The sequence below is a fragment of the Henckelia pumila genome, chromosome 4, assembly GCF_033568475.1.
Source record: "Henckelia pumila isolate YLH828 chromosome 4, ASM3356847v2, whole genome shotgun sequence".
NCBI lineage: Eukaryota > Viridiplantae > Streptophyta > Magnoliopsida > Lamiales > Gesneriaceae > Henckelia > Henckelia pumila.
Window position 1 is genome coordinate 36,499,028 of NC_133123.1, and position 26,148 is coordinate 36,525,175.

A 26,148-nucleotide genomic window follows, 5' to 3' on the forward strand; every position below is an offset into this window, starting at 1 on the left:
TTTAATTTGGTCCACCCATCATTTGGTGTAATTGTTAACGAGAAATGTCTATAAAATAAATGTATTTTATGCTTAGACTTTGACTCCGTGTGAAAGTGAAACACTAAATAATTAATTGTTCCATCTGTCAATTACTCAATTTTCGTCTTTTTAATACTCGGTTTCTCCGGCCATTAAATTTCGTTGAATTTTCGCAAATTTGTTTTTTTTAGAAGCGCAATTTTTTTTATTATTATCGCAATTCCGAGAAGACTCGTGGAACACAGAGTGAACAAGATTGGAAATCTCACTGCAAAAAAATCAATTTGGTTTTATTCGAAGTCACTATCTTAAAAAGTTGCTCATTTAAGAAAACATGGTTTATCCTAGAAAAATAATAATAATAACGACAACTTGCTCATTTATGAGTTTATCCTTCATTGGGAAAATATGATATTATACCTTCCAACTGGGCGGAGATTGGGTCCGGCCCTAGTAATTGAGAAAATATGTTTGCCAAGCTTTTGATAATGATATTCTATATTATTAAATTTCATTATTAATCCGTTATATTTTTCTCTTTTTAATTTTGGTCATTTTTTCAATGTGATGTTGATATAACGTCAATACGACACTCATACGTGTTGTGTTACATCAACACCATCAATGAAAGTATTCAACTGATTTTGCATTGAAGTAGTCTCCCAATTTTGATGGACTACCGATCCAACACAAGGCTGCTGCAAACAAATGGAAGCATAGATTTGATACATTGTGTGTATTAAATAAATCATCAGAATTCAAGGCCAAGCTATAGTACACATGGAAATTATTATCAATAAAACAGGCCAATCTTAGTTGTCCTGCTCCAAAATATTAATTTAACCTTCACCTATCATTTTACATGATTAACATTACATGTGAGAAAATGGCAGGACGACTCAATTTTCCGGATAAAACGATTCGCACACTTTGCCATTCAATCTTCCCAAGAATGTTGGAAGGCAGTGGGACTTTTCCAGCAGTCTTTATGAACACTTCTTCATGAATCAAGCTCAGAGTCAGCATAGTTCGGATGCTCATCAGACAAGCTTGTCGTAGCGAGGAATTCTTCGCCAGGGTATATTTCTTGAAATAACTGCCAGAATTCAGCAAACCTTAATCATGCTGTCAGAATTTAACCATGACATGTAGCAGAAAGGAGCTAAGATGACTACATTGCATGCCCATGATTCCAATAATCCGATTATATGTGAATTGCCGCAAAACTGTTCTGAAATTTAACTATTTATAATCATTACTTGAAACTGAATATCCGGGTGCATATGAGTTCAAATGTGGTCATATTATGAAGTAGATGTATTTTATTTCAACCCAGGAGCATAGAGTATAGATCAAATCATGTGGAAGAACCAGGAATCATTTCACAGAAAGATGGTATTACGATACGAATTTTGAATATTCGAACAGAATTTGGGAAAAAGTTTTGTTTACCTTTTCTGTAGTGTCCAGAAGATGATTATAGTCTAGATGTTCGTCTGGCATTGGCGTGTTGCTGATGGAATCCAGATCTCCTTGAAACTGACAATGATGTAAAAAAAAATCAAACTAAAAGTGCAGAACAAACAAGAAGAATCAGAAATACAATGGACTAGATCTTCCAAGTTAGGAAAGAATGATATCCCCCATTTCATGAGCCTGCACGCATCCTTTTCACCATAAACGATCACGACCACACAAAATATATTACCTATAAAGGTACAAGAAGGCTGCTTTCTATCTGACAATTTGGTAGAAGTAGAGAACAAGTGTTTGTCATCAGTTTTTACAGTGAATCATTGCTTGTAACACATGATATAACTTCCATTTAAACAAAAAAGAACGGCATATGCAAAGGATTTCTCATTTAGAGTAGGTAAGTAAATTGGGGATAGATTCAACTACTCCAAAGACCAACAATTAGAAATAACTGACATTCTATTGTTGACGTAAAAGATCCAGAATTGATCACTCACCATACTTACCCAACACATTAAAATAAATTGCTTAATGATAGGGATAAATGTCCTTCGAGATTGAAACTAACAAACACGGTCAACAGACTAGTAGAAAAATGACATTACCAATTAATAACAAATTTACCACTTACAATTCTTTGCAAAAATGTTGATTTCCCAAAATTAAACTAAATTCAATTTTCCTTTACTTGTGACAAGTGTTCACCTAATCTGCGACAAGGTGTTCAAGGGACAATAACATAAAACTGAAGCAGAATATCACGAAATAGAAATTTAAAAAATGAAATATCACAGCATGAAACTCAGAGAGAACAAACATCACAAAAAAATTCAAAACAAGGTCCATGGAACTAAGAATGCAACTAAGCTCCTCATGGAAAAAATGTGAAAGACAAGAAGCATACTTTCGTCCGCTCTTGCATATACAAGGCGCTCCAAAGCAAACTGGGTTTTACTTCTATATTTTCACTTGAATTATCAATACCACTGCTTTCGGAGTTTCCAGGTAAAGGAATAGAGAACAATGCATTTATGGCTGCATCCAATAACTTTTTCCCTTCCACAGCATCAACAGACATTGCTGAAAGATAAGTCACAAACCTGAATGACATATTAGACAATGTAACTTGCATTCCAGGAGAATCCAGGTACTGAATGTAAGAAATTCATTTCACAGTATATTACAAGTCAACGAAATTCCCTGTCAAAAACCACCTCACACTATGAAAAAGCTTTACCATCCAGACGCACTTCTTCAAAAATAATATATAGGGAGGGAAGAATGAAATCTTAATCAGAATTTTCAAGTTTGAAACAAACAAGGAAACAATAGGTGAAGTACAACTTACATCCCAGGGGGACAAACTGCAACATTGCTACTCAACTGAAATACACGGACAGATGCTATCTGTTCAGGGTATAAAGCTGCAAATAAAGAACTAGCAAATTAAAAAATATGAAATGTAAATATAAATAAAAGACAATTGGAAATTCAGGTCAATCAAATAACGTTAATATTTAGATTTACATCTGGGAGGGAAGAACACCAAACAATTAGAAACTTCAGATCTGATTGAGTTATTCGCAATGCATATTCCCCGGGCAACCTTATCTTTGGCATCTATACGGCCAGCATCACGTAAATTTGATGGCTGTGCAGAAGAAGGAACCGATGGTGATGGAATCGTGAAAGAGGGAGCAAGAATCAACCGAGAGCTGAATAAATTCTGACCAGAAACTAATTTGACACCCTTATATGTTCCATCTTCCTGTGAGAAATCCATATTGGCATATGAGAAGTCATAGAAAAATATACTCTATGAGCCATGAAAACAAGCCCTCACAAGTGCACGAATGTGACAACTGAAAATGATATGCCATGTAACAAACTTTCCACATCCACATTTCAAGTTTGTCTTAGATTCATGCACTCTCCAGATAAATTTCTTATACACAAAATATGGATATAAAATCATTTCAAACCTTATCCATGAGCACAGAAACTATGGGCATTCGCAAAACCTGTACAGCGTAATGTAGCAAAGCATTAGAGAAAGCTGAAGAGAAAAAACGATTTTTTTATAAAAAACTAATATCAGTTACTTGTAGATATCAAAATTTAAAGAGAGCTGAAAAAATATTTATCACCATATGTCGTGCCAATTTCCCATATTTAAAATCTCACACAAAAGCGAGGGAGCATATTTTAACATCTATAGAAAGTAATAAGCTTGAACCGAAAAGATGCAAAGCTATCCATCAAACATAATCTTATTTATTCACCATTCTCTCCAAACTTTTTCCTTTTTTAGAGGCTTCTTCCATGACTCACTTAATGAACATGGAGTTTGTTTTGTTATTTCACAGTATTTGCCATCGCTTATTTCTTCAGTCAAGAGCTTTTCTTTAAAAATTGTTTGTTATTTCAAGTTCTGATTGCATAGTTTTCATATAACCATGTCCATTTTCATCATTTCCAAACACGATAAATTCAAAATTTTGAACATGAAGCTTCTTAGTACAACCATGCCCATTTTCATCATTTCGATGCACAATAAATTTCAAAGTCTAAAAGTAACACTATTAACTATGTTTATAAGCCTGTGATAGGTGTGTATCTAGGCACCATATTTTTAGTATCCTTTTGCTTCAAATGTTAATACTGAAAAAAGGTTTGCTAAAAAGACAGCAAATAAGAGTTTGACAGGCTGGTCAATTTTACTGGATCTGAGGCTGATAACCACACACATCTCAAACATGAAAAAACAATAACCATTTACAATCTGACAAGTATAATTTCTCAAGGCGTTTTCTATGGGAAACAAAACAATCATGACCCTCTGACACACAATATTGTAGAATAAATCCTCAGACACAGAAATCATGTCTCGTGGTCAACATGTAGCTTCTCATTGGTTTATTTGTTTTGTTTTTTGCGGCGTTTATTTCTTTCTTCCCAAGATGAAACACATTCTATAGGTTAGACAAAGGCCATTCCGTCTCCATTATTGCCAATTGAATTTCAAACAGAAAAATGATGGAATCTATAAATAACCAAGAAGAAAATATAAACATTGAAAATTGCTAAATAAAAAAAATTGCATGTCTAAAATGGCTAGATCAGTTGCCAGGCATTTCACCAAGACACCACAAAACCAGAAGAATATATCGATGGTTCCACATAAATTAAAGGACAAAATAGATCGACAAAGGAAGAACGGGAGAGAAACGGTATTTATCCCAAACTAATAATCACAAAGCGCAAGATGATGCAGGAAGCATCAGATAGACAATTGATGCCAGAGGCATCCTGTAAACCAAAAGATGTAATTTATGCTTACATATATGCAACCCTTTACAGCAGCACGACGACAAAAAGCTTGAGGAAGTTCCCCTTGACCGTAAATGGGGTATATCATAGCTCCATTGGCATTAGCAAACCTACGAAGTTTGAGCAAAATGCCATCAAGGGTCATTGCTTTTTATCTAGTTAACTTAATTTTAATAATCCGTTATGAGAATGGTTAAAGAACAGTAAAATACGTGACCATTTCAGTTTAATTTGTCTAAAAAAAACTGTATAGTATCATTTATGAGCTGATACAATTCATCAGTCAGACTCTTAAAATGTCAACGAGAACAATAAAATGCCCAAAAACATAGAGAAAAAAGAATAGCTGAATAGTGATTGATGCATATGGTGACCAGAAGAGATGTTATGAAATTTTCACGGACAAAAAAACTGTATCTATATTATCTGCACTTTTAGATGCACGTGATTTATTTTACGTAGGATTAACACAAAACATAATATAATCTGAATTAATAAAAATAATAATATTTGAATAAAATAATTATATGGTGTTAATAAATATATTTTCCCGCTGATTCTTTCTAGTCGAGCTTCCCGATCTATCATTATACCTAGAGAAGTAGAAACTTTTGTACCAAATTAAGTTGTTTCATTAATTATAATTTGATTATCTTTTCTTTAATATTGAGATAATAATTTTAAATTTTGAAATTTATTAATTGTGTTTAAATATAATGTGTCATACTATCATAATTGAACTGATCTTAAATCAAGTTATAAAAAGTATATATGTAAACAGAAACTGGACCCAACATAATATAATGGGTTTTGAAGATAAAATGAAAATTGCTAGGTCTTTTGGATATAAATCTTTGTTATTGGGTTCTCTAGTATTTTTCTTTTAAAATTTATCTCACTCAGCATTAACTCCCAATTCATAGAGTCTTACCATAGGCCTAATAGTTTGTCACAGACAAAAGGGGACGGTTTACGACTCATCTCCACTATGAATGATGCAACAAAATATGTATGTCAATTACCAAAATTTTGACCCCTTTTCTTTGTGAGTCTCAATGCATTAATAAAATTAGTCGAGATACAGCACAATGTGTATGGAAAATACCAAAACATTGAACCCATTTTCCTTGTGCTGAGTCCCCTTATATTAATAAAGTCTTGATCTTCATTTCAGTCAATTTTTTCTCTTTATAGAATACACATGATATTTATTAAACTATTTCATAAATGACCGAACACTGAATGTAAGACTACAAGTTATGTGATTGGAAAGAAAACTTGAGAAGTACAAACCTCGTGTTTTTTGTTTCTGAGATATACTTAAATCGTTTATATCTCCTGAATTCCAAATTTCAATTCGAAACCTTCTTAGTTTTTTTTTTAGAAACTATAATATATTATATACGTGAAAGATATTATTACAAAAGGTGGACAAGAGATCCGCGGATAACAAAAGAAAATACCGACTCCCTAATCATATCAACAGTAAGCAAAAGTCTCATCTCTTAATAAATCTGAGATTGAAACATTCTTAAACTCTTTAAGAGAAGGGAGCACAACACATCCTCCTTCCATTAACCCCACATTGAATTCTTTCCATACTATCTCCCATGAAACCTGAAAGTTCAATTTAATTCCCAACTACATTGAATATCTAAGATCTCCTGGCAATCTATCAATTCTAAATCTAACTTTTCAAAGCCTTCTCATTCCCTCGTAGTTATGCTCTAAAGTCTAAATCTTAAATTTTTTTATAAAGAATCCACTTCAAAATAAAATCTTTCAATTTGATCTTTGTGCTATTCTTTTGAAGTTTCAATGGAGGCATACTTAGATCTAGAGGCAAAATCATCTAATGAACCTAATGAACTGGACAAACAACTGTATCAAACAAATATTTACAAGGATAGCTTTTTGTAAAACGGAAATAACAGTCCAATTTTAAGATCATTGTTAAGAAATAGAAATAGATATTGCATTTCAATGTTATTCTTAGTAGATACATCAATCTAAACCCTACAGTCACACGATCCTCCTGTACTGGAACATCTTTCCTGTATGCACTTCTATTTGTTGCCTTTTAGTTACTGTCACATAAAATTATGTCACTGCATGCATATGAAGCCGATGCTAGCCCCTAATATACATTTCTTTTATATAAATTCATTATAGCAGCTCCAGGAATGCCGAAAGCATTTTTAGGATCACCAGATAGCTCTTGAAGAAAATAAACATTTAAGGCAAAGAACTGACCTGCCAACGGAGGAGTGGTGGAGTGCCAAACGGCTAATCCCACTTTTAGTGTTTATAACATCTTTACATGCTTCAATGTTGTCCTGATCATAATTGGCATTCACTATAGCATATAGAATAATCCTGGAGGAAAAACCAACGCATGCCAATTAAACATAAACTAAACCAGGAACCTACAAGCTATGCATCCATTTGCAAATCCGTTTTCAACATGAATGATCATAACACTCCGTGAACAAAATTTCAAGGAACTTGCTGCAGTACTTTCCTTTCAATTATTGATCGTTTTTTTCTTTTTTAGGAAAAAAACGAAGAGTCAACCAAAACATTCCAGTTTAAAGAGTTCACAAGAACAGTGTTAGGGTGCAATAATTGCTCTGGCCAGCAAAATGCTTCTTAGTTCTAGGAACTTGAAATTTGGATTGAACGCACTAGTTAGTTAATTGACGCAAAATTTGAGAGTTGTCAACTACTATCGCAAAGAATCATGACAAATCCACAATTCAGATGCTCTTATTTGCAATATAACCATTACAAAAAGTAAAATGGCAAGGAACACACGGCGATTAACTAGGTGCTACTCAATGTGGTAATCTGACGGTATGTGGCGTATGAATTTGATACCCAATTAAAAAGTTCACGATCAATCTTACTGAATGTAAACCATACACTAATTAAAACTATGTAAATCTCCTTAAAGAAAAACTGAAAAGAAAAAAAATTTAGCAACACACGCATATAATGGGAAAAAACAATAAGGCACTAACGGGGAAGTAGATAGATAAAGGGCGAAGAAACAATGTGTACGATTTTAGCTTCTGCGACAACCCAATTTTGCTCAAGAACTCCACAAAGGGACTCTCCAAATCCTCTTCGGGTATTCTATCCTCCTCGCTTTCCTCCGAAAAATGTGCCTGCACGAGCTTAAAGAACTTCATCAGCCGATTTTTCTCGGTGATGGACAAGCTGCGGTCTTTGAATATGGCGCTCCGAGAGTCGGGCACATTCAATAATCCCCCGTCTACATCGCTTACAAAGCTGGCGTCTACGCTCTTGAACTCCATGTACTGATTAATGCCCGTTTTGAGGATCAAATCGATCATGGAATCAGAACAGAGAAAAACGCGGGGACCCGCCAAGTCGAGGTTGAATCTCCTAGCATTCTTGAGGGGTTCGTCGGAGTGGGAGTGGATTTCCAGGGAGGAGTACAGAGACCGAGAGACGAGAGGGATGGAGCCATCACTCTCAGGGACTTTGGGAGGTTGCGAATGGGATTGGAGGAAGGTTACGAAATCATTTAGGGGCAGAGAGGCGTAGTGAGAGCCGTAGAAGGGGTTAGTGTCGAGGTGTAGGACGGTTTTTCCAGCGGCGGAGGCGGCGGAGGCGATGATTGATTCAGGAAGACCTGTGCCGGTGACTATGAGGTCAAAAGTGGAAGGTTCGATGGGTGGATACGACGTTTCTTCCTCCATCGGCGATACTCCAGGCCTAAGGGGAAAGAACGATAAATCCTCGCATTTGTAAAAACGAATGTAAACGAAATTCTATATGATCTTAATAAAAAAGTAAATTAATATTAAACATACAAAATAAAAATAAGATACATTTTTAAAACCGTAAAAAAAAAAATAAGATACATTTTTAAATATTTTATTTAAAAATATTCAGAAAACCGATCACCATTATGTATTTATTAATTAATTAATAATACAGAGAGAAAATTATAATTTTAGTACTTCACTTGTTTTGGGTTTTAAACATATACAAATATACAACCTATATTTATTCAAAATATATATGTATATAACCTATATTTTGGTGTTTAGGCACATACAAATATACAACCTATAATAAACATATTATAATTAATCTAAGAAAAAAGCAATAGGAAATAAAATAAAACGACCCTGCAATGCATCAAAATGGAGGAAAACCATGTGTTGTTTCCTTTTATTTTTGTTTAGGTACTTTTAATGTGTGATTGTAATATAAGTTATATTTTGACAAAAGTGAATAATCAAACCCGAATAAACCAAAACTTACAAAATTGATAGTACAATATTCCTTTACTATACTTATTATAGTAACACTTACATCATTATAATAATTGTAAATAATTATTATTAAAATTTTACAAATATTATAATTATTGTTTAATCAATAATATAATAAAATTATTATGTATCATTTTTATAATTATTTTTTTTGGTAATTGTTATACCAAAAGAAATTAATACTCTTTCGGTCTCTCTTGTTCACTGCTTTCCCCAAAATCGTCCATCTTCTTTTCCGACCTCCTAATTAATCTCTGATGTTTAATAATGTTACCCATTTCGGTTCCTGTGGTCATCTCACTCATAAAAATAACAGAGATCCGGCCCTTTTCCTTGGAGTGGGGCTTTGATAAATACTTTTTTTAAAAAAATTATCATCAATAAAAATCATTGTTGTGAAAAAGTAAAAATTTACGGTAAAAAGTAAAAACTCAAAAACTCAAAATTTATCAAATTCTACACTTTATAAAATTTTTCTCTCTTCACAATTGTGTTTTTCTACACAAATGGAGAGACCTATTTATAGATCTCAATTGGAGATTAGTCAAAAATTAATACATCATTAATTACATCATCACACACTAATTTTCAATATTTTACAACTCAATTTTCAACTTTCAACCTTCAACATTCAACAATAAATAATAATATATATTTATATATATTTTCAACACTCCCCCTTGTGATGATGATCATGATAGAATGACTATCTCCATTACGTGTTGTATACTGCCTCGTTAAAAACCTTACTAGGAAAAACCCATTGGGACAAAAACCATAGTAAGGAAAAAATAGTGCAGCCACGTAAACTCCCCCTGATGTCAACATGAATGATTCTTCACATATTTCGTAGATTGCGCATCCCAATATTATAAATGTGTTTTCTGAATATCGCCGTGGGAAGTGCCTTTGTGAAGAGATCGGATGAGTTCTCACTTGATTGAATGTAACAGATATCAATATCTTTATTCTTCTCCAGCTCTTGAGTGTATGCAAAGAATTTAGGAGGAATATGTTTAGTTCTGTCACTTTTGATGTATCCTTCTTTCATTTGGGCAACACATGCGGCATTATCTTCATACAGTGTGATTGGATTCTTGTCCACTGATAATCCGCAAGAAGTTTGGATATGCCGAGTCATTGATTTAAGCCAGACACATTCACGGCTTGCTTCATGTAGTGCAATAATCTCGGCATGATTTGATGAAGTTGTAACAAGTGTTTGTTTCTGTGATCGCCAAGAGATTGCAGTGCCTCCACGAGTAAATACATATCCGGTTTGGGAACGTGCCTTATGTGGATCAGATAAGTATCCAGCATCAGCATAACCAATTATTCTCTGATTTGTATCTTTTGGATACAAAAGTCCCAAATCCGTCGTTCCTCGTAAATAACGGAATATATGTTTAATTCCGTTCCAGTGCCTCTTCGTTGGACATGAACTGAATCTTGCCAATAAATTTACTGCAAAAGATATGTCTGGTCTAGTGCAATTTGCAAGATACATAAGGGCACCAATGACACTTAGATATGGTACTTCAGGACCAAGAACAACTTCATCATCTTCACATGGACGAAATGGATCCTTTTCTATATTCAATGATCTGACAACCATTGGAGTACTTAAAGGATTTGATTGATCCATATTGAAACGTTTAAGGACCTTCTCTGTATAATTAGACTGGTGAACAAAAATTCCACATTCTTTTTGTTCAATTTGTAAACCAAGACAATACTTGGTTTTTCCAAGGTCTTTCATTTCAAATTCTTCCTTCAAAAATAACATCACTTCTTGAATTTCTTTATTCGTTCCAATGATGTTTAAATCATCAACATATACAGCAATAATCACGCATCTCGATGTTGTTTTCTTGATGAAAACACAAGGGCATATTGGATCATTTACATATCCCTTTTTCATCAAGTGTTCACTTAGCCGATTATACCACATTCGGCCGGATTGCTTTAACCCATACAATGATCTTTGTAATTTCACAGAATAAAATTCTCTGGGTTCTGAACTTTGTGCTTCTAGCATCTTAAATCCTTCAGGGATTTTCATGTATATATCACTATCAAGTGATCCGTATAAATAAGCTGTAACAACATCCATTAGACGCATGTCCAAGTTTTCAGACACTGCTAAACTGATCAAATACCGAAACGTAATTGCATCCATAACAAGAGAATATGTTTCTTCATAATCAATTCCAGGTCTTTGAGAAAAACCTTGTGCAACAAGTCGAGCTTTATATCTCACTATTTCATTTTTCTCATTTCTCTTTCGAATAAAAACCCATTTGTACCCAACAGGTTTAACACCTTTAGGTGTAAGGACTATAGGTCCAAAAACACTACGTTTATTTAGCGAATTTAATTCAACCTGGATGGCATCTTTCCATTTTGACCAATCCTTTCGAGTTTTGCATTCACCAAAAGATTTTGGTTCATTATCTTCATTTACGATGTCACATGCCACATTGTACGAAAATATCTCATCAATATCTTGTACATTCTTTCGGTTCCATATTTTTCCAGTATTAATATAATTGATAGATATTTCATGATTCTCGTCAGTTTGTGGTTCTGACAGAATATTTTCATCATCGTGTGTTTCTTCTGGAACACCATTTTCTATTTTCTGATCATCATTTTTCTCTATGTATTTTCTTTTCCGAGGATTTTTTATCCTTTGAACCGATTGGCCTTCCACGCTTCAGGCGTTTTATGACATCATGAATGTCTTCATTTTGTTTCTTTGGAATTTCAACTCGAGCAGGGGCATTTACAGCAGGTATATATGATTTTGTTACCCCTTTTGTGTCTACAAATGCATCTGGCATTTGATTTGCTATTCTTTGCAAATGCACAATTTGCTGTACATCTTTATCACATTGTTTAGTTCTAGGATCCAAATGTAATAATGATGGTACATACCATGTGATTTCTTTTTCGATGTGTTTCTTTTCTCCCCTAACATTGGGAAGTTATTTTCATCAAAATGACAATCAGCAAACCGTGCTGTAAACACATCGCCTGTCTGAGCCTCAAGATATCTAATGATTGATGGACTATCATAGCCGATATAAATACCATTCTTTCTTTGAGGTCCCATTTTTGTTCTTTGAGGTGGTGCAATAGGCACATACACCATACATCCAAAAATTCTCAAATGAGAAATATCTGGTTCTTTGCCAAATACAAGCTGCAATGGGGAGTGTTTATGATATGCACTTGGCCTGATGCGAATCAATGCAGCAGCATGTAAAATTGCATGTCCCCATATAGAAATAGGGAGTTTCGTTCTCATAATCATTGGTCTAGCAATCAACTGCAGACGTTTAATCAATGATTCAGCTAATCCATTTTGTGTATGAACATGAGCTACAGGATGTTCAACAGTAATTCCCATCGACATACAATAGTCGTTAAAAGTCTGGGAAGTAAATTCTCCAGCATTATCAAGTCTTATTTTCTTGATCGTATATTCGGGAAATTGATTCCGCAATTTTATTATTTGAGCCATCAATTTTGCAAATGTCACATTCCGAGTGGACAATAAACATACATGTGACCATCTGCTAGAGGCATCGATAAATACCATAAAGTATCGAAATAGTCCACATGGTGGATGAATTGGCCCACAAATATCACCTTGAATACGTTCAAGAAATATGGGTGATTCCTTTTGGATTTTAGCTGGTGATGGTCTTATAATAAGTTTTCCCAGAGAACATGCCTTACACTGAAACTTATTATTCTGAAAGATCTTCTGGTCTTTCAGTGGATGACCACTTGTATTTTCTATAATCCTTCGCATCATTATTGAACCAGGATGTCCCAATCGATCATGCCAATTTGTTAGTATTGAAGAATTTTCAATAACCATATTTGATTCGATTGAACTTATATGTGTATAATGCAATCCAGTAGGGAGCATTGATAATTTCTCAACTACATATTTCTTTCCTGATTTATATGTAGTAAGACACATATATTTCTCATTTCTTTCGGTTATTGTTTCCGTATCATAACCATGAGAATATATATCATTAAAACTCAACAAATTTCTTTGTGATCGTGGTGAATATAAAGCACTATTTATCAAAAATTTTGTACCATTAGGTAACAAAAATTGTGCTTTGCCACATCCTTCAATCAAGTCTACAGGACCTGATATTGTATTCACCATTGTTTTTGTTGGTTTTAATTCCAAGAAATATTTTTCATTTCTGAGGATAGTGTGCGTTGTACCACTATCTGGTATGCAAACTTCCAGTGCATTATTTCCATCTTTGATCATAGCATTTTCCATAATGATCTTCAAAAACAATATGCAATAAAATGAATTAAGAAAGATACATGCAAACAATACATGCAAAATATAATATGTTTTATAAAATAAAAATTACATTGTTACATTCTTTTCCCACCAGTATATTTAATCAATATCTTCGAAATCATTCAAAAAGTAGGCAGCATCTAAATTCATTGAACCACTTGCATGGTCAATGTTTTCAGTAAAATTGGTCTCTTTTTCTTTCCCCTTTATTGAATCTTTATAGAGCTTACACAGATGCTCAGGGGCTCGACAAGTTCTTGACCAATGTCCTGGAGTGCCACATCTATAACAAACACTCTCAGTTCTTTTTGGATGATTTTCATTTTCACCCGTATTATCATGCTGCCTCTTTTGTGGGTGGTTCGTGACGTTCCTTTGAGATGAGTTATTGAAATAACTATCTCTTTTATTTTCAAATCCACGGCCTCGACCACGACCGCGATCATTTCTACGCCCACGTCCACGCCCACGTCCTCGTCCACGACCTCGACCAAAATCTTGTCTATATCTTTGATTTTGGTTTTCATTTTTACTTACGACATTTGCTTCAGGAAATGCCGTTGAACCAGTAGGTCTGGACTGATGATTTCTCATGAGCAATTCATTATTCTTTTCCGCCACGAGTAAACATGCGATGAGTTCTGAGTATCTTGAAAATCCACGCACTCTATATTGCTGTTGTAGAGTTATATTTGATGCGTGGAATGTGGAAAATGTCTTTTCAAGCATTTCCATCTCAGTAATATTATGCCCACAAAATTTCAGCTGTGAGACAATTCGATACATCGCAGAATTATAATCACTCACCTTTTTAAAATCTTGGAATCTTAAAGTATTCCATTCATCTCGTGCGGTCGGAAGTATAACTTCCCGTATATGCTCAAAACGTTCTTTTAACCCTTTCCACAAAATCATTGGGTCTTTTTCGGTCAAATATTCACATTTCAACCCCTCATCAAGATGTCTGCGTAAAAATATCATCGCTTTTGCTTTATCTTGTGAGGATGATATGTTATTTTCTTTGATAGTTTCGTTAAGACCCAATGACTCGAGATGCATTTCTACATCGAGGGTCCATGGCATATAATTCTTTCCGGTTATATCAAGTGCAATGAATTCGAGTTTCGCCAAGTTCGACATGGTGGTACTAGAAAATAACAATGTATTTTATTAGTTAATTTCCATAAATATGACAATACAAAATAATGGAAGAACGTAAATTACAAGTGCGTATACAAATAGAGAAAAAATATGTGTTGGAAAATCGCTGGTGAGTAAAAGACTCGTGAGCATGATGATCATAGTCGTTATGAAAAATATCCTTATAAATGTCATCATCTCCATCTTCGAAAAAACCGAGGATAAAATATTTTGAGAGAAAGAATGAATTTGGTGTGATTGAAAATGAGTTTGAGTGAACATATTTATAGGGCAAAAACTAGCCGTTTTGTTACCGTTTGTGACCGTTGGGGGTAAAGAAAAAATTGAGTATGTGTTGAATAAAAATTCGTGATAATCATGTAATGCATATAATGATAATCATAATTAAATAATTATGTATATCATATCACATTATTATAAGGTCAGTGTCGTAGACAGCTTTTTATATAATGTTGTGAAATTATACCAATATAGTTAGTATAAAGTCAGGTATAGTATATCATATCACATTATTATAAGATCGGTGTCGTAGACAACCTTTTATATAATAACATGAGATTATACAAATATGGTTAGTATATAAATACACAATAATATATATCATATCACGTTATTATAAGGTCAGTGTCATAGACAACCTTTTATATAATAACATGAAATTATATATTAATATAGTTAATATATATACATAATAAATATATATCACGTTATTGTTTAAAAACCTTGGAGGCTTTTATACTTGTCGTATCCCTTACCGGGAGTGTGGGATGTCGTCTTAACATCCTCCCAGGATTTATAACAAGTTTTGAAAAAAACTTATTTTTTCATAACATGATATTATATATTAATATATACACAATAAAAATATATAAACAATAAAATAAAAATTCTTACTTGTTGAATATTTTTGACTTCTTCTTGTATTTTGGAGCGTCGGAAAATATAGAGAACCTTCGAGCGATCGTGCTGATAACGTGTTGTGAAAAAGTAAAAATTTACGGTAAAAAATAAAAACTCAAAAACTCAAAATTTATCAAATTCTACACTTTATAAAATTTTTCTCTCTTCACAATTGTGTTTTTCTACACAAATGGAGAGACCTATTTATAGATCTCAATTGGAGATTAGTCAAAAATTAATACATCATTAATTACATCATCACACACTAATTTTCAATATTTTACAACTCAATTTTCAATTTTCAACCTTCAACATTCAACAATAAATAATAATATATATTTATATATATTTTCAACAATCATAAATATTTTAATTTATCAACCATAGAAATCATAAATATTTTAATTAACACATTTCGGTGAAAAATATGATTGGTTGGCGGAACAAGAGTGGCGTGTGTGTGTGTATACATAGCACTAGCTTTTAATGATGGGTGGTTTACTTGGGCAAGATCTCACAACAGAAAGTAGTACAAAGTAAAAGTTCAAACTCAAATCCTCTGGCTATGGAAAACAAATTGGAATGACATAATGTTTACCCACATAGCATCACATGAGGAAGATTCAACATTTCAAACCAACTTTCTTTCATGAACTGGTAGGAATGACACTTCTGTTCACTAGCGTGATCTTGCCGCAGATCGTTTTGCATCGTCTGGTGTTGAAGGAAAGAGTTCCACATACCGAGATCCGATCAGCATCTTGTCCTTGCACATGGCTTTCTTGGCCTCTTCAGCAGAAGCAAATTCAACATAAGCTTCTCCAGTAGCTTTCCCGTCAGACCGGCTACCGATCTGAATCTTACCTTCGGTGACATTGAAATCTTCGAAAAAGTTCAAGATTTCTGATTTTTTTACGGAGTAAGGGAGCCCACGCATCTTCAAGATCTCCGTGTATTCCATGTTATCTTTATCTGGAGACCTCTTACGTCGAGCTGGAGGTGAGGATCCACGATTGTCAACCCCACCATAAGCTCCATCACTCACCTCAGCGGCTATTGCATTGTAATATTCCTGCTTTTTGCACCGAAACACTTCCACGTATCTCCTTCCCATGTTCTGTCGATCTCTCTGAAGAGCAAGTTCAGCCTGCATATTCCCTGCGAAGACCACGAACGCTTCTCCAGAGAATCTCCCATCCTTATTCACCAAGAAGACGTCCACAATGTCCATTCCAGCAAAGAACTTGAAAATGTCAACATCTGCGCAATTGAAGGGAAGACCCCTTAGCCGAACAACTGGAAAGGGAGCCGGCTGGAATCTGCTGTCATAGCCATATCTTTGATGGCTGTTTGAACTGCTTCTCACTGCGAAGTAGGGAGTTGATTCCATCATTCTTGGTCTCTTTGATCCGATCTCGTACCCGTCTGAAACCCCCCCGCTCCCAAACATTGCCCTTCAATTATTCATACCCAAAGGAAGGGAAAATCCCCCCACTCAACCTTGTTAATAAAGCCAATCCCAACCCATTTTTCCTCCTATAATCTAATTTTACTAATTATGTCTCAAGCATTTTAACCATATCTAATGGACTCAATGACAGATTAAATCACAAATCATTTTAATGAAGGCCAAAACAGTACATATAACATAAAACATCCAGATCCCGAAATAAATGATATCTCATTCTTTATCAAGAGAAACAGCTGCATAACTTGGAGCTTCATTAATCAGTTTAATCTAGGTCAATCAAGGAATTGCTACTCAAAAGAGGTCTTAATGAATTCAAATACGCATAAGAAGCATGTTTATATGTCAAAAAGCATTTGTAATAGTTGAATCCCTTATCACCAAGAAGTAAATATTGAAATAACGAACAAATACAAAAAAGATTTTTTTCTAGGGAGATTTGTCGTTTTCAGTTTACAGGACATCCCAAGGCAGACATACATATTATCTCCCCGAGACAAGAAATTTGTTTAGTACTTTGAAGCAAGATTAAGTCCCAAACATAAGCAGACCTAATTTCTTATCAACATTGAGGCACTAAACTGAATAATTTGTTTGATTGCTGAATTGAGAGCCACTGTATATGCAAATAGTTTATTCTAGTTAATGAGCTCGTGATACCAACGGGATTGAGATCTACCAAAGCTTTTGAAAATGACAACCAACCAGTCTCATGACTCTCATCCGATAAGAAAAGGAAAATTTACACCCTGAGGTTCCCCAATAAATAATTATTCAATTCCCCCCACAAAATTTCCTAATTAGTTCTCAATCCCACAAAGAACAACAAAAATGAGGAAAATAGTAGGAAAAAACGTAAATATTCCATGATTCAAATTCAAACAGAAAAAGAAATTTACACCCAAAAATCCCCAACTTCTTTAACAATAATTCATATAGAATGATTATAGAATTGACAGGCTAAAATCTAAATCACCGCTTCACAAAAGCATCTCCCTGAATCGATCATCGCTTAAGCCCAGGTGTTTTCGCAAATCAAACACAAGAAAGACAAAATTTAAAAAGAAAAATCCTGAAAATTCCTCATATTCAAGAAATAAATATCCCTTCGAATTAACATATACATAAAACAGACGAGAAATAGACCTAAAAACGGGGGGGAAAAAACACAGAATCGGGTTCAGAATTCCAAAAACCAACAAAGTAAGCATTTTATCAACTCAAGATGATCCGGAACAAGGGCAATTAAAACAAAGAAGGCCCTTTTAACTTACCCTCTTTGCCCGTACATGGCTGCGCAGCCCAGGAGAATCTTGAAACGAATAAGTACAAGATTACGAAGACCCGAACGCAACAGAAGTGGAGACCGATGCCAGGAGAAGACACAGGAAACCCTAGCTAAATTATTGATACGAGGAAAAAAAAACCGGATTACATTAAATCAACTGGTGCTCCAACCGTAATTACAGAAATGCCCTTGCAATTAACTAATGACCAGGCAAGATCTAAAAAATTCCTATAATCAAGCTTTTTATTTTTTTGGGACAAATAATCAAGCTTTCGGTAGCGTTATCTTTCATATTTTTCAACTAACGTATTTGCACACAATCGTTGGGTGTGATAAAAAATTTGATTTTTATTAAAATTAATTTTGAAAAAAATTCTAATAAATTTATGAGAACAAAAATAAATTTTTTTGGCTTAAAATATTACCTATAAGTAGTAGTTATAAAATAGTGGATTATATTATTTATTTTTTACTATTTTTTTTAATAATTTGAAATTTCAAAATTATGAAATCATACCAAAAGACCATGTAGTTTTTCTACGACCTTCTTGCTTAATAAATAGGTATAAATATAATAATTTATCCATATAAAATTAATATCATTAATTATTTATATATATTTTTATTTTATTAAATCTTTATTAAACAAAAGTAATATGATAAACTGCTTTATAAAATTTATTGTTTTAAAATATACAAAAAATATGTGTGTGTAAATGAATAAGACGGAGAACAGTGTTTCATATAAGTTTATTGATATTTTTTTAATAAAAACAAATCGACTTTGATTCTTGAATAATTCACGTCATTTTTGTTTCTATTCTAACACAAGATTCTTTTTTCTGTGGGAAAGACTCATATCAATAATTATGATTTTGCGTATGAACAATTCGTGGATATCTCTTTTATTCGTAACGAAATATTTTTTTTAACGTCGGTAAAAAAATAACATGTTTTTAGGAGTAAACATATCTCATTACCTGTCTTTGACACATAAATATATATATTGTGTTTCTTCTCTCACATTTAGTGAACAATTAAATGTGTAAAATTGAAACTTCAAACTTTTTAATTAAAATGTTGAAAACAAAAATACATAATTTATACTAATAAATTTTTTATAAAAGAATATTAATTGCATAATATCGTGTCATGAACAAATAAATAATACAATCCCCATAGGTAACATAGCAACACAAAAACTTACCCCATAATTTGTAGAGAACGTAATCAAAAACTTTCCCACAAGGAACTCGATGATCTTTAAGCATTTTTGACAACTACACGAGGAAACTCGTAACTTTCTAGTTTTCCATATCCAAACTGATTTGAAAGCAATAAAAACAAAATGTTTTTAAAATATAAAAGACTGTTCAAATCATAGAAAATTAAAACTAGCTAAAAAATAATCAAATTCAAAAAAAATTAATAATTGAGTAGAACAAGACACTCCCAAAAAAATAACATTTGCACCATGATGTTTTTTACTTTCAAACTTCAAATAAAATATTCGTAATAAATTTTTTAATTCGAGTGTGTTGTGTACAAATAAATAATATTAGGTCAATTACTATTACAAGTTGGTTAGACAGGATGATTTGACGTTTTTTTATTAACAAAATTATTGCATCATATGTAAGCTGTGACTTATGATTATTATTTTTAATCGCGATTTAAAAAAAACGAGAAAAAAAATCGATGTGATGCAATTCCCACTGTTAATAAAAATTTTTGATTACTCCTAGTTATAGACCTTTTAAAATGGACCCTACTCACGGCTCACCCAATAGATTGAGTAGAGTTGTTAGACGGATAAACCCATGACGGGATGGGGCAGGCCGGCTCACAAAAAACCTATCGTTTGACGGGTTGAAGACAGGCCGTCCCACCTACCCGACGGGTTGGAAATTCTCAACTCAACCCAATCCAAAGTGAGTTACGGGTTCGGCGGGCCGCCCATCGGGTTGGCTCACTACAAATAAAAATAAATATAAATCATTATAATTAATTATAAATTTTATTTAATAAATAAATATTAATAAAAATATATTAATAAATTTTTTTAATTATTGATTTCATACGTGTAAACTTTATATAAAATAATTAATACAAAAAAAATTCACAAATTTCATTAAAAATACATATATCACAATAAAAATAAAAAATAATAATAATAATTCATCAGGCCTACGGGCCAACCTAGGCCCGCCGCGGGCTGACTCATTTAAGCCCGCGACCCGCGCAGGTTGACTCACTTAGGCCCACCTTTAGTTGGATTGAAAACATGTCAATTCAACCCACTTAAATTGTGTGACATAGTTGACCGATCCGGCGGACCTAACCCAAATTAACGGCTATAAACTTGAGCCCCTCTTTTATATTAATTTGTTTTTCCTTATTTAACTAAGTTGGATTAAATATCTTTGAAATATTCCCACATCTCATCACAAAGCATACAGAAAATATGATCAACCAAAACAATTCAATCAAATATAAGACAACGACAAAAACAAATAAACAATGCCTCGGATTGCATTGAAAATTTTGAGGTTGACCTCCGATGGATGGATTTGAGATTATACATATATATATATACACACACATATATAGAATTTAAATTTTTCGACTTGCTTGGACGAACAAAATTAAAAATCCACTTCATGTTAAATTATGTAATTTCAATAATAGTTGCGATGAATTTCAAAGAGACACAAAATGAACATCATTTGAAATACAATAATCAAATTCTTCCTCAAATCAAATTCTAAATCGAATCCATTCGACTCAAAATTTGAAATCTCTCATATGGCTCAAATATTTTATGCTTCAATTTCAAATTATTTGATTTAAAATGATTTCTAAAAATCAAATATTTCCATCAAAACACAACCTTAGATCTTGTACCTCCCTAATTACATGTGCCGGCATTGGCAGTTTGAGGCAGACCGTACATTTTCATTCACAAAGCGAAAAAGAAGAATCTGGACTTTCCTCAAAACCTTTTACTACCAACAAATGCAACGTTAAACATAAATTACACTCCCATCATAAACCAAAACTTAAAAAAAATTACCAGCCAAGTATCTCAAAAAGAGAGAAGGAAAAGTTCAATCTCATAAGATCGATGATTCCAACTGAATGACAGGTAAAACTTCCCGTCCAACTTCATTGCCAGACAGATCCTATAACAATTATGATGCCAATAAAAAGGCGCATTTTTCACACATGATACACTGACCTCCCTAGCTTTTATACATCAACCACGTCCGCGACCTCCACCTGCGATTAAAAATATTCATAAATTATTCTACACTAGCAAACAAAAGGAAAGCATCTTCAGCTATTGGGATACAGTTTAAGAAAATAGAGGCAGGCCAGAAATTGTGGTTTATAAGGAATTTAGAAGCGCACATTTTCATATGCAAGCATCCATTTTCAAAAGTTTATAACGTTCTCCAGATCATGAGTGCCTCTATTTCTAGGATTCATTACCAAGTTATTTCACTTTGTTTGCGAATGACAATTCAATACTCCTGTACGAATGGGAACCATTGAATTCGGTTCCAATAGTTGGAAAACAGATTTTGGTAGAACTTCACGAGGAAAAAAATTAAGAAAATAATTTTTTCATTCATACCCCTGTTACCGGACGGTTTGCTGCCAGATAAACCCTTTCCTCGGCCTCCTCGGCCACCTCCATCATCTATACCACCACGCCCAATTCCTTTCGAGGATCTTCCAGCTGTGTTGTCATCTCTACCTCTTCCTCTTCCACGTCCAACTCCAGGTGGTCTTCGGTCTGAAGTGATAAATTATCAAAACAAAATTAGAGTACTGTCTGGTTTTCAATTAAAATAGCAATGCTAAAAATTAAGACAAACTTCAATCCACTGATTAGTTTAATGCTACATGGTAAAATCTGAGGTAGACACACAACACTTTAAAGTTTCAAAAATAGATTTAAATACCTGATCTCTTGGTTTCTTCCTGAACTTTATCAATGACCTGGGAAAATAATTTCACCCGGAATTATCATAAAAACCCGCACCATAATGATGAATTAATTCATGGCCAATAGCAAAGAGGAACAAGATAGTGGTATCAAGCAATTTGGTTTTTTGAATTTTTTTTTTATAAGAAACAATGGTTTTTTGAATATTAATGTAGTGTCATTTTAGCTAATGAAACGGCGGATACAAAAAACCAAACCAGGCTACTTTCAAAAGCAGAATCGCGAGAAAAAAAAAATAGAGGAAGTTTTTTATTTTTTATTTTTAAAAAAGGAGGCTCTAGTCAGCTATCGACCAATCCCAGTTTGTATCACCAGATAATAGCAATTCAACAGGAGGTGTCCAACTGAAGTTAGTGCCACTGCGCAGAGGCAAGGATACCAAAAAGCCTCCAAAGGACATTTGACAAAAGCACAATAAACAACCTTTTGGAGCATATTTAAGTTTGAATAAGTAACACTAAGAAAGTACTAATACATAAAAATCTGAAAGTTAAACTTACCTCATCTGGAACTCGGAGGTACTTAATTGTATTGCCACGAATGTAGCATTCTGGCATTCTCCAAAACCTATCTCCATCCTACAAGTATCAACAACTTTAAGTACAACCACAGTAAACTAACATAACTTATAAAGCATAAATAGATAAACACATGCACTACCTTTGAGGTACAGATGACTTCTCGAAGATGGATATTCATCCAAGTATCACAATTCACCAAATGCCCATTATAAGTTTCTCCATTTTTCAGCTCCACCAACTGCCATCATATCAGATATTTCCCAGAGAAGTGTATTAAAGTAAACCACGAAAACTAAACAAAAGAAGATAAAATATCTGTGTATCAAAATTCAAACCCATGCAAATAAATCTTTCGCAATTCCCAGGAACTGCTTGCTCAGAAATTATATCCAGTTGGTTAAAGAATCAATCTTGGAACGAAAATTATTCAAATTCATCATGCTTAACATTTAGTTGGTTAATGGCATAGCAGTGTCAGAATTTTCAGTTAATCCATTTTTTAAGATCAAGTATATTTTATCATGCGGTCGACACATTTCACTGTGACTCTGCCACCACAGAGTATTCCCTACAACAGAACATAACAGAGAGCATAAGAACCGACATTGACAAGTAATGATCACCAAGCTCAACAATAAAGCTCACATTCATCAAGCTAAATTATTATTATGTCAGTCTATTGCAGCATCTTTTATTTAGATTCACACCATCTAATGAGAAACATATGAACTTTAAACACAATCCGTCCTTAGTACAAAACCATTGAAAGTCACAGAAGAGACAGTGAACGTCAGCAAGCACAAATAGAAACAAATCAGCAAGGTATGGAATACCATGGGATGCCCTTGTGCAGTCTTAAGCAACGATAGCGGAAGCTGCAAAATAAGGAGGAAAATAAAAGACCGTTCACCATTGGGAATCACATAAAAAAAAATTTAAAAAAAAAAAAACTCAACAGAAACTAAGCCCTAACTTTTACTTTTAACAAAAACTTACCATATTTCTGATGGTATTGAACTACTGATCGAATTCTGCGAAGGGAGAGACGAAGTCAATTTAATATCAATGGTAATAAATATTAATCAGAAAACAAACACGCAACAACAAAATCATCGGTCAAATCGAGACATAGAAACAGTGGAAGCAAGGTACTAGAGTTCGCTATGGGAACACGGTGATTCTTGTTCACGTTCACGTCTGCAGCACAATTTTGCGAAGAATAACGAAAAACTAACTACCTCGAAAACCCTGAAGAATGGCGGATCGCTAATATAATGCAGAGCTTTTGTTCTAGAGTTCTGGTAGAATTAGGGTGAGCTGAACAAGGAAACCAATAATTGAATTTAGGAATTTTAATTCGTCTAATTTTGCATAATACAAAAACATATATTTTAAGATAATCTTGATTTTGGATTATTTAAATTCAACATGTTATTTTTTATTTAATTTTTTTTAGTGTACGATACAATCTTGATCCAAATTAGAATCATGTAGTTGTCTCACTACACACAGAACTTGAGCACAGACTCGAGTACTCGACACACAGGACTTGAGCACATACTCGAGAAGTGCTTATCTCGAACGTAAATAAATGAAAATCAAGCTCGATACCAAATGGTCTCAGGGCCTCAATACGCTAAAGCCTCGTCGAATGTTATCCTTTTTTCTTGAGCAATACAAAATGCCAAGATAAAAATACACATAAAACTATGACAGCAATATAAAATAGACCATCATAAAATGCATTCACAATCAAAATCATCAAAAGTCACTTATAAGTTGTATGCCAAGCATAGAAATGAACACTCTGCACTCTCTCAACATAAAATTAGTTCAAAACAATATATTATATTAGAGCTGTTAGACGGACCGGTCCGCCCCGTCACAACCCGTGGCCCGTTTGGGTTGGTCTGTTTAGGTCCGTCCTCAAACGGGCCATAAAAACTCCAAACCGACCTGACCCGCCCCGCCCCGCCCCGGTTAGGCGGGCCAACCCGCCAGCATTTAAAAAAATAAAAATAAAAAAACATTAATATTTGAGATTGAAAAATATATATCAAAAATGTTACACTACAACAAATAATAAATGTCACAATCAAACAAATAATATAAAATTTTGATGTTAATTATTATATTTTAGAAAAAAAATTACATTTTTAAATAATATGAATAATATAAATAGATACTTAACCTTAAAAAATAATAACGTAAAATATTAAAAAAAACATCAAATACTAGTTTTAAATTTTTTTAAAAATTTTATTTAAAAATAAGTGTTTTTATACTTAAAATTCAAAAAAATATAAAAATTTTATGTCTTAAAAAAACTGGCCGGCGGCCCCGCCTCAACTCGTGACCCGTTTGAGTTGGCCCGTTTAGGCCCGCCTTCAAATGGGCTAATAAAACCATTATTCAACCTGTCAATTTTTTATAAAGGATGGGCTGGTCCGACGTGTCTATCCATTTTGACAACTCTGGATTATATACAAGGGCAGAGCCACGGGTAAGAGTGCCTGCCACCTGGGCTGTAGCTCGGGTGCGAATTTATTTTTAAAAAATTTTGTTATGTATTAAGTTAAGCTAAATGGATTTCTAGCCCGGTGACCCAATCTATAAATAAAAGAAGCCAAGCGGCTAGCCCAACCACCTATGATTTGGATTCATTTCCTTCATCTTCATGAGGCCGAAAGAATGAAAACGTTCAATAAACGAAATTGTAATTGGCTTTTTCTTGTCTAAATCATCCGAATCCTCACCTTAAACCAATTCGATCGTAGTATTATCTCCTTTCTCAAGTACACGCAATATATTTATACAAAGTTGGGTTAAATCCTTAAGATTTTTTTACTGTTTACCGTACTATTCATTAATTTTTCCGCGTTCAAGGTAAAATAGAAGACGCCACCTTGAGTGGCGTGACTTCAAATTTTAAAAATGTTTGGTAGATGAGTCAATTGTGAATAAATTTTAAAAATTATAGTCACACCGCAACGATAACATTGAAAAAATTAAGAGTCAATTGTGAATAAATCTCTAAACCCAAATCTAACTTTTTTATAAATCTCTACAATAAAAATTCTTTCTTAAAACTTCCTAGGACCACCAAACTTGGTCAAATCCAATGTTTAATTCTTGTACCCAATTTATGCATTTATGTACTCCATTTATGCAATGTTTGTGCTCAATTATGATATTTGAATCATCCGCAAAAATGGTATCAGAGCTTTAGGTTAAATATTCAGACTTAATATTATTCGTTAATTCATACTTTTCTTTGTTGAGGAGAAGATTTTTTACAAAAGATGACTTCAAACGAAGGTTT

The 26,148-nt window shown here is 33.5% G+C and overlaps 3 protein-coding genes across 7 annotated transcripts; all 3 read right to left on the reverse strand.

Annotated features, from left to right (window-relative positions):
* Positions 1 to 736: 736 nt before the first annotated feature.
* Positions 737 to 8,589, reverse strand: LOC140862715 (rab escort protein 1). 2 transcript variants are annotated; one of them, XM_073265750.1, is made up of 9 exons: positions 7,888 to 8,589; positions 7,081 to 7,203; positions 4,838 to 4,937; positions 3,480 to 3,518; positions 3,025 to 3,148; positions 2,846 to 2,921; positions 2,402 to 2,597; positions 1,474 to 1,560; positions 737 to 1,117 (listed from the first exon to the last, which is right to left on the reverse strand). In XM_073265750.1, exons 1-9 carry the CDS (start codon positions 8,550 to 8,552, stop codon positions 1,022 to 1,024), a joined length of 1,506 nt encoding a protein of 501 aa, XP_073121851.1. In that variant the 5' UTR covers positions 8,553 to 8,589; the 3' UTR covers positions 737 to 1,021. The 2 variants fall into 2 exon arrangements, with proteins under 2 accessions (XP_073121851.1, XP_073121850.1); XM_073265749.1 differs by having other exon boundaries at positions 3,025 to 3,265.
* Positions 8,590 to 16,014: 7,425 nt separating this feature from the next.
* On the reverse strand, positions 16,015 to 18,415 carry LOC140863293 (uncharacterized). 3 transcript variants are annotated; one of them, XM_073266615.1, is made up of 2 exons: positions 18,280 to 18,415; positions 16,015 to 16,902 (listed from the first exon to the last, which is right to left on the reverse strand). In XM_073266615.1, the coding sequence occupies exon 2, from the start codon at positions 16,766 to 16,768 to the stop codon at positions 16,217 to 16,219; it is 552 nt and encodes a 183-aa protein (XP_073122716.1). In that variant the 5' UTR covers positions 16,769 to 16,902; positions 18,280 to 18,415; the 3' UTR covers positions 16,015 to 16,216. The 3 variants fall into 3 exon arrangements, with proteins under 3 accessions (XP_073122716.1, XP_073122718.1, XP_073122715.1); XM_073266617.1 differs by having other exon boundaries at positions 16,015 to 16,797; positions 18,280 to 18,396; XM_073266614.1 differs by having other exon boundaries at positions 16,015 to 16,991; positions 18,280 to 18,393.
* Positions 18,416 to 21,275: 2,860 nt separating this feature from the next.
* Positions 21,276 to 24,182, reverse strand: LOC140864292 (sm-like protein LSM4). Of its 2 annotated transcripts, none has more exons than XM_073268383.1 (8): positions 24,065 to 24,182; positions 23,823 to 23,857; positions 23,660 to 23,701; positions 22,966 to 23,064; positions 22,806 to 22,883; positions 22,262 to 22,298; positions 21,931 to 22,092; positions 21,276 to 21,572 (listed from the first exon to the last, which is right to left on the reverse strand). In XM_073268383.1, the coding sequence occupies exons 2-8, from the start codon at positions 23,823 to 23,825 to the stop codon at positions 21,550 to 21,552; spliced, it is 444 nt and encodes a 147-aa protein (XP_073124484.1). In that variant the 5' UTR covers positions 23,826 to 23,857; positions 24,065 to 24,182; the 3' UTR covers positions 21,276 to 21,549. The 2 variants fall into 2 exon arrangements, with proteins under 2 accessions (XP_073124484.1, XP_073124485.1); XM_073268384.1 differs by having other exon boundaries at positions 23,979 to 24,135.
* Between the last annotated feature and the right edge of the window lie 1,966 nt (positions 24,183 to 26,148).

Bases quoted from the DNA above. Each gene is read 5' to 3' on its own strand.
- LOC140864292 (XM_073268383.1), bottom strand. The intron at 22,299-22,805 runs GTAAGTTTAACT...TTATTTTCCCAG, and splicing joins ACCTCCGAGTTCCAGATGAG to GTCATTGATAAAGTTCAGGA. The intron at 22,093-22,261 runs GTATTTAAATCT...TTATCACTTCAG, and splicing joins GGAAGAAACCAAGAGATCAG to ACCGAAGACCACCTGGAGTT.
- LOC140862715 (XM_073265749.1), bottom strand. From the start codon at position 8,552: ATGGAGGAAGAAACGTCGTATCCACCCATCGAACCTTCCACTTTTGAC. The intron at 3,266-3,479 runs GTTTGAAATGAT...GATTTCTCACAG, and splicing joins TTTCTGTGCTCATGGATAAG to GAAGATGGAACATATAAGGG. The intron at 2,598-2,845 runs GTAAGTTGTACT...TATGTCATTCAG, and splicing joins GCAGTTTGTCCCCCTGGGAT to GTTTGTGACTTATCTTTCAG.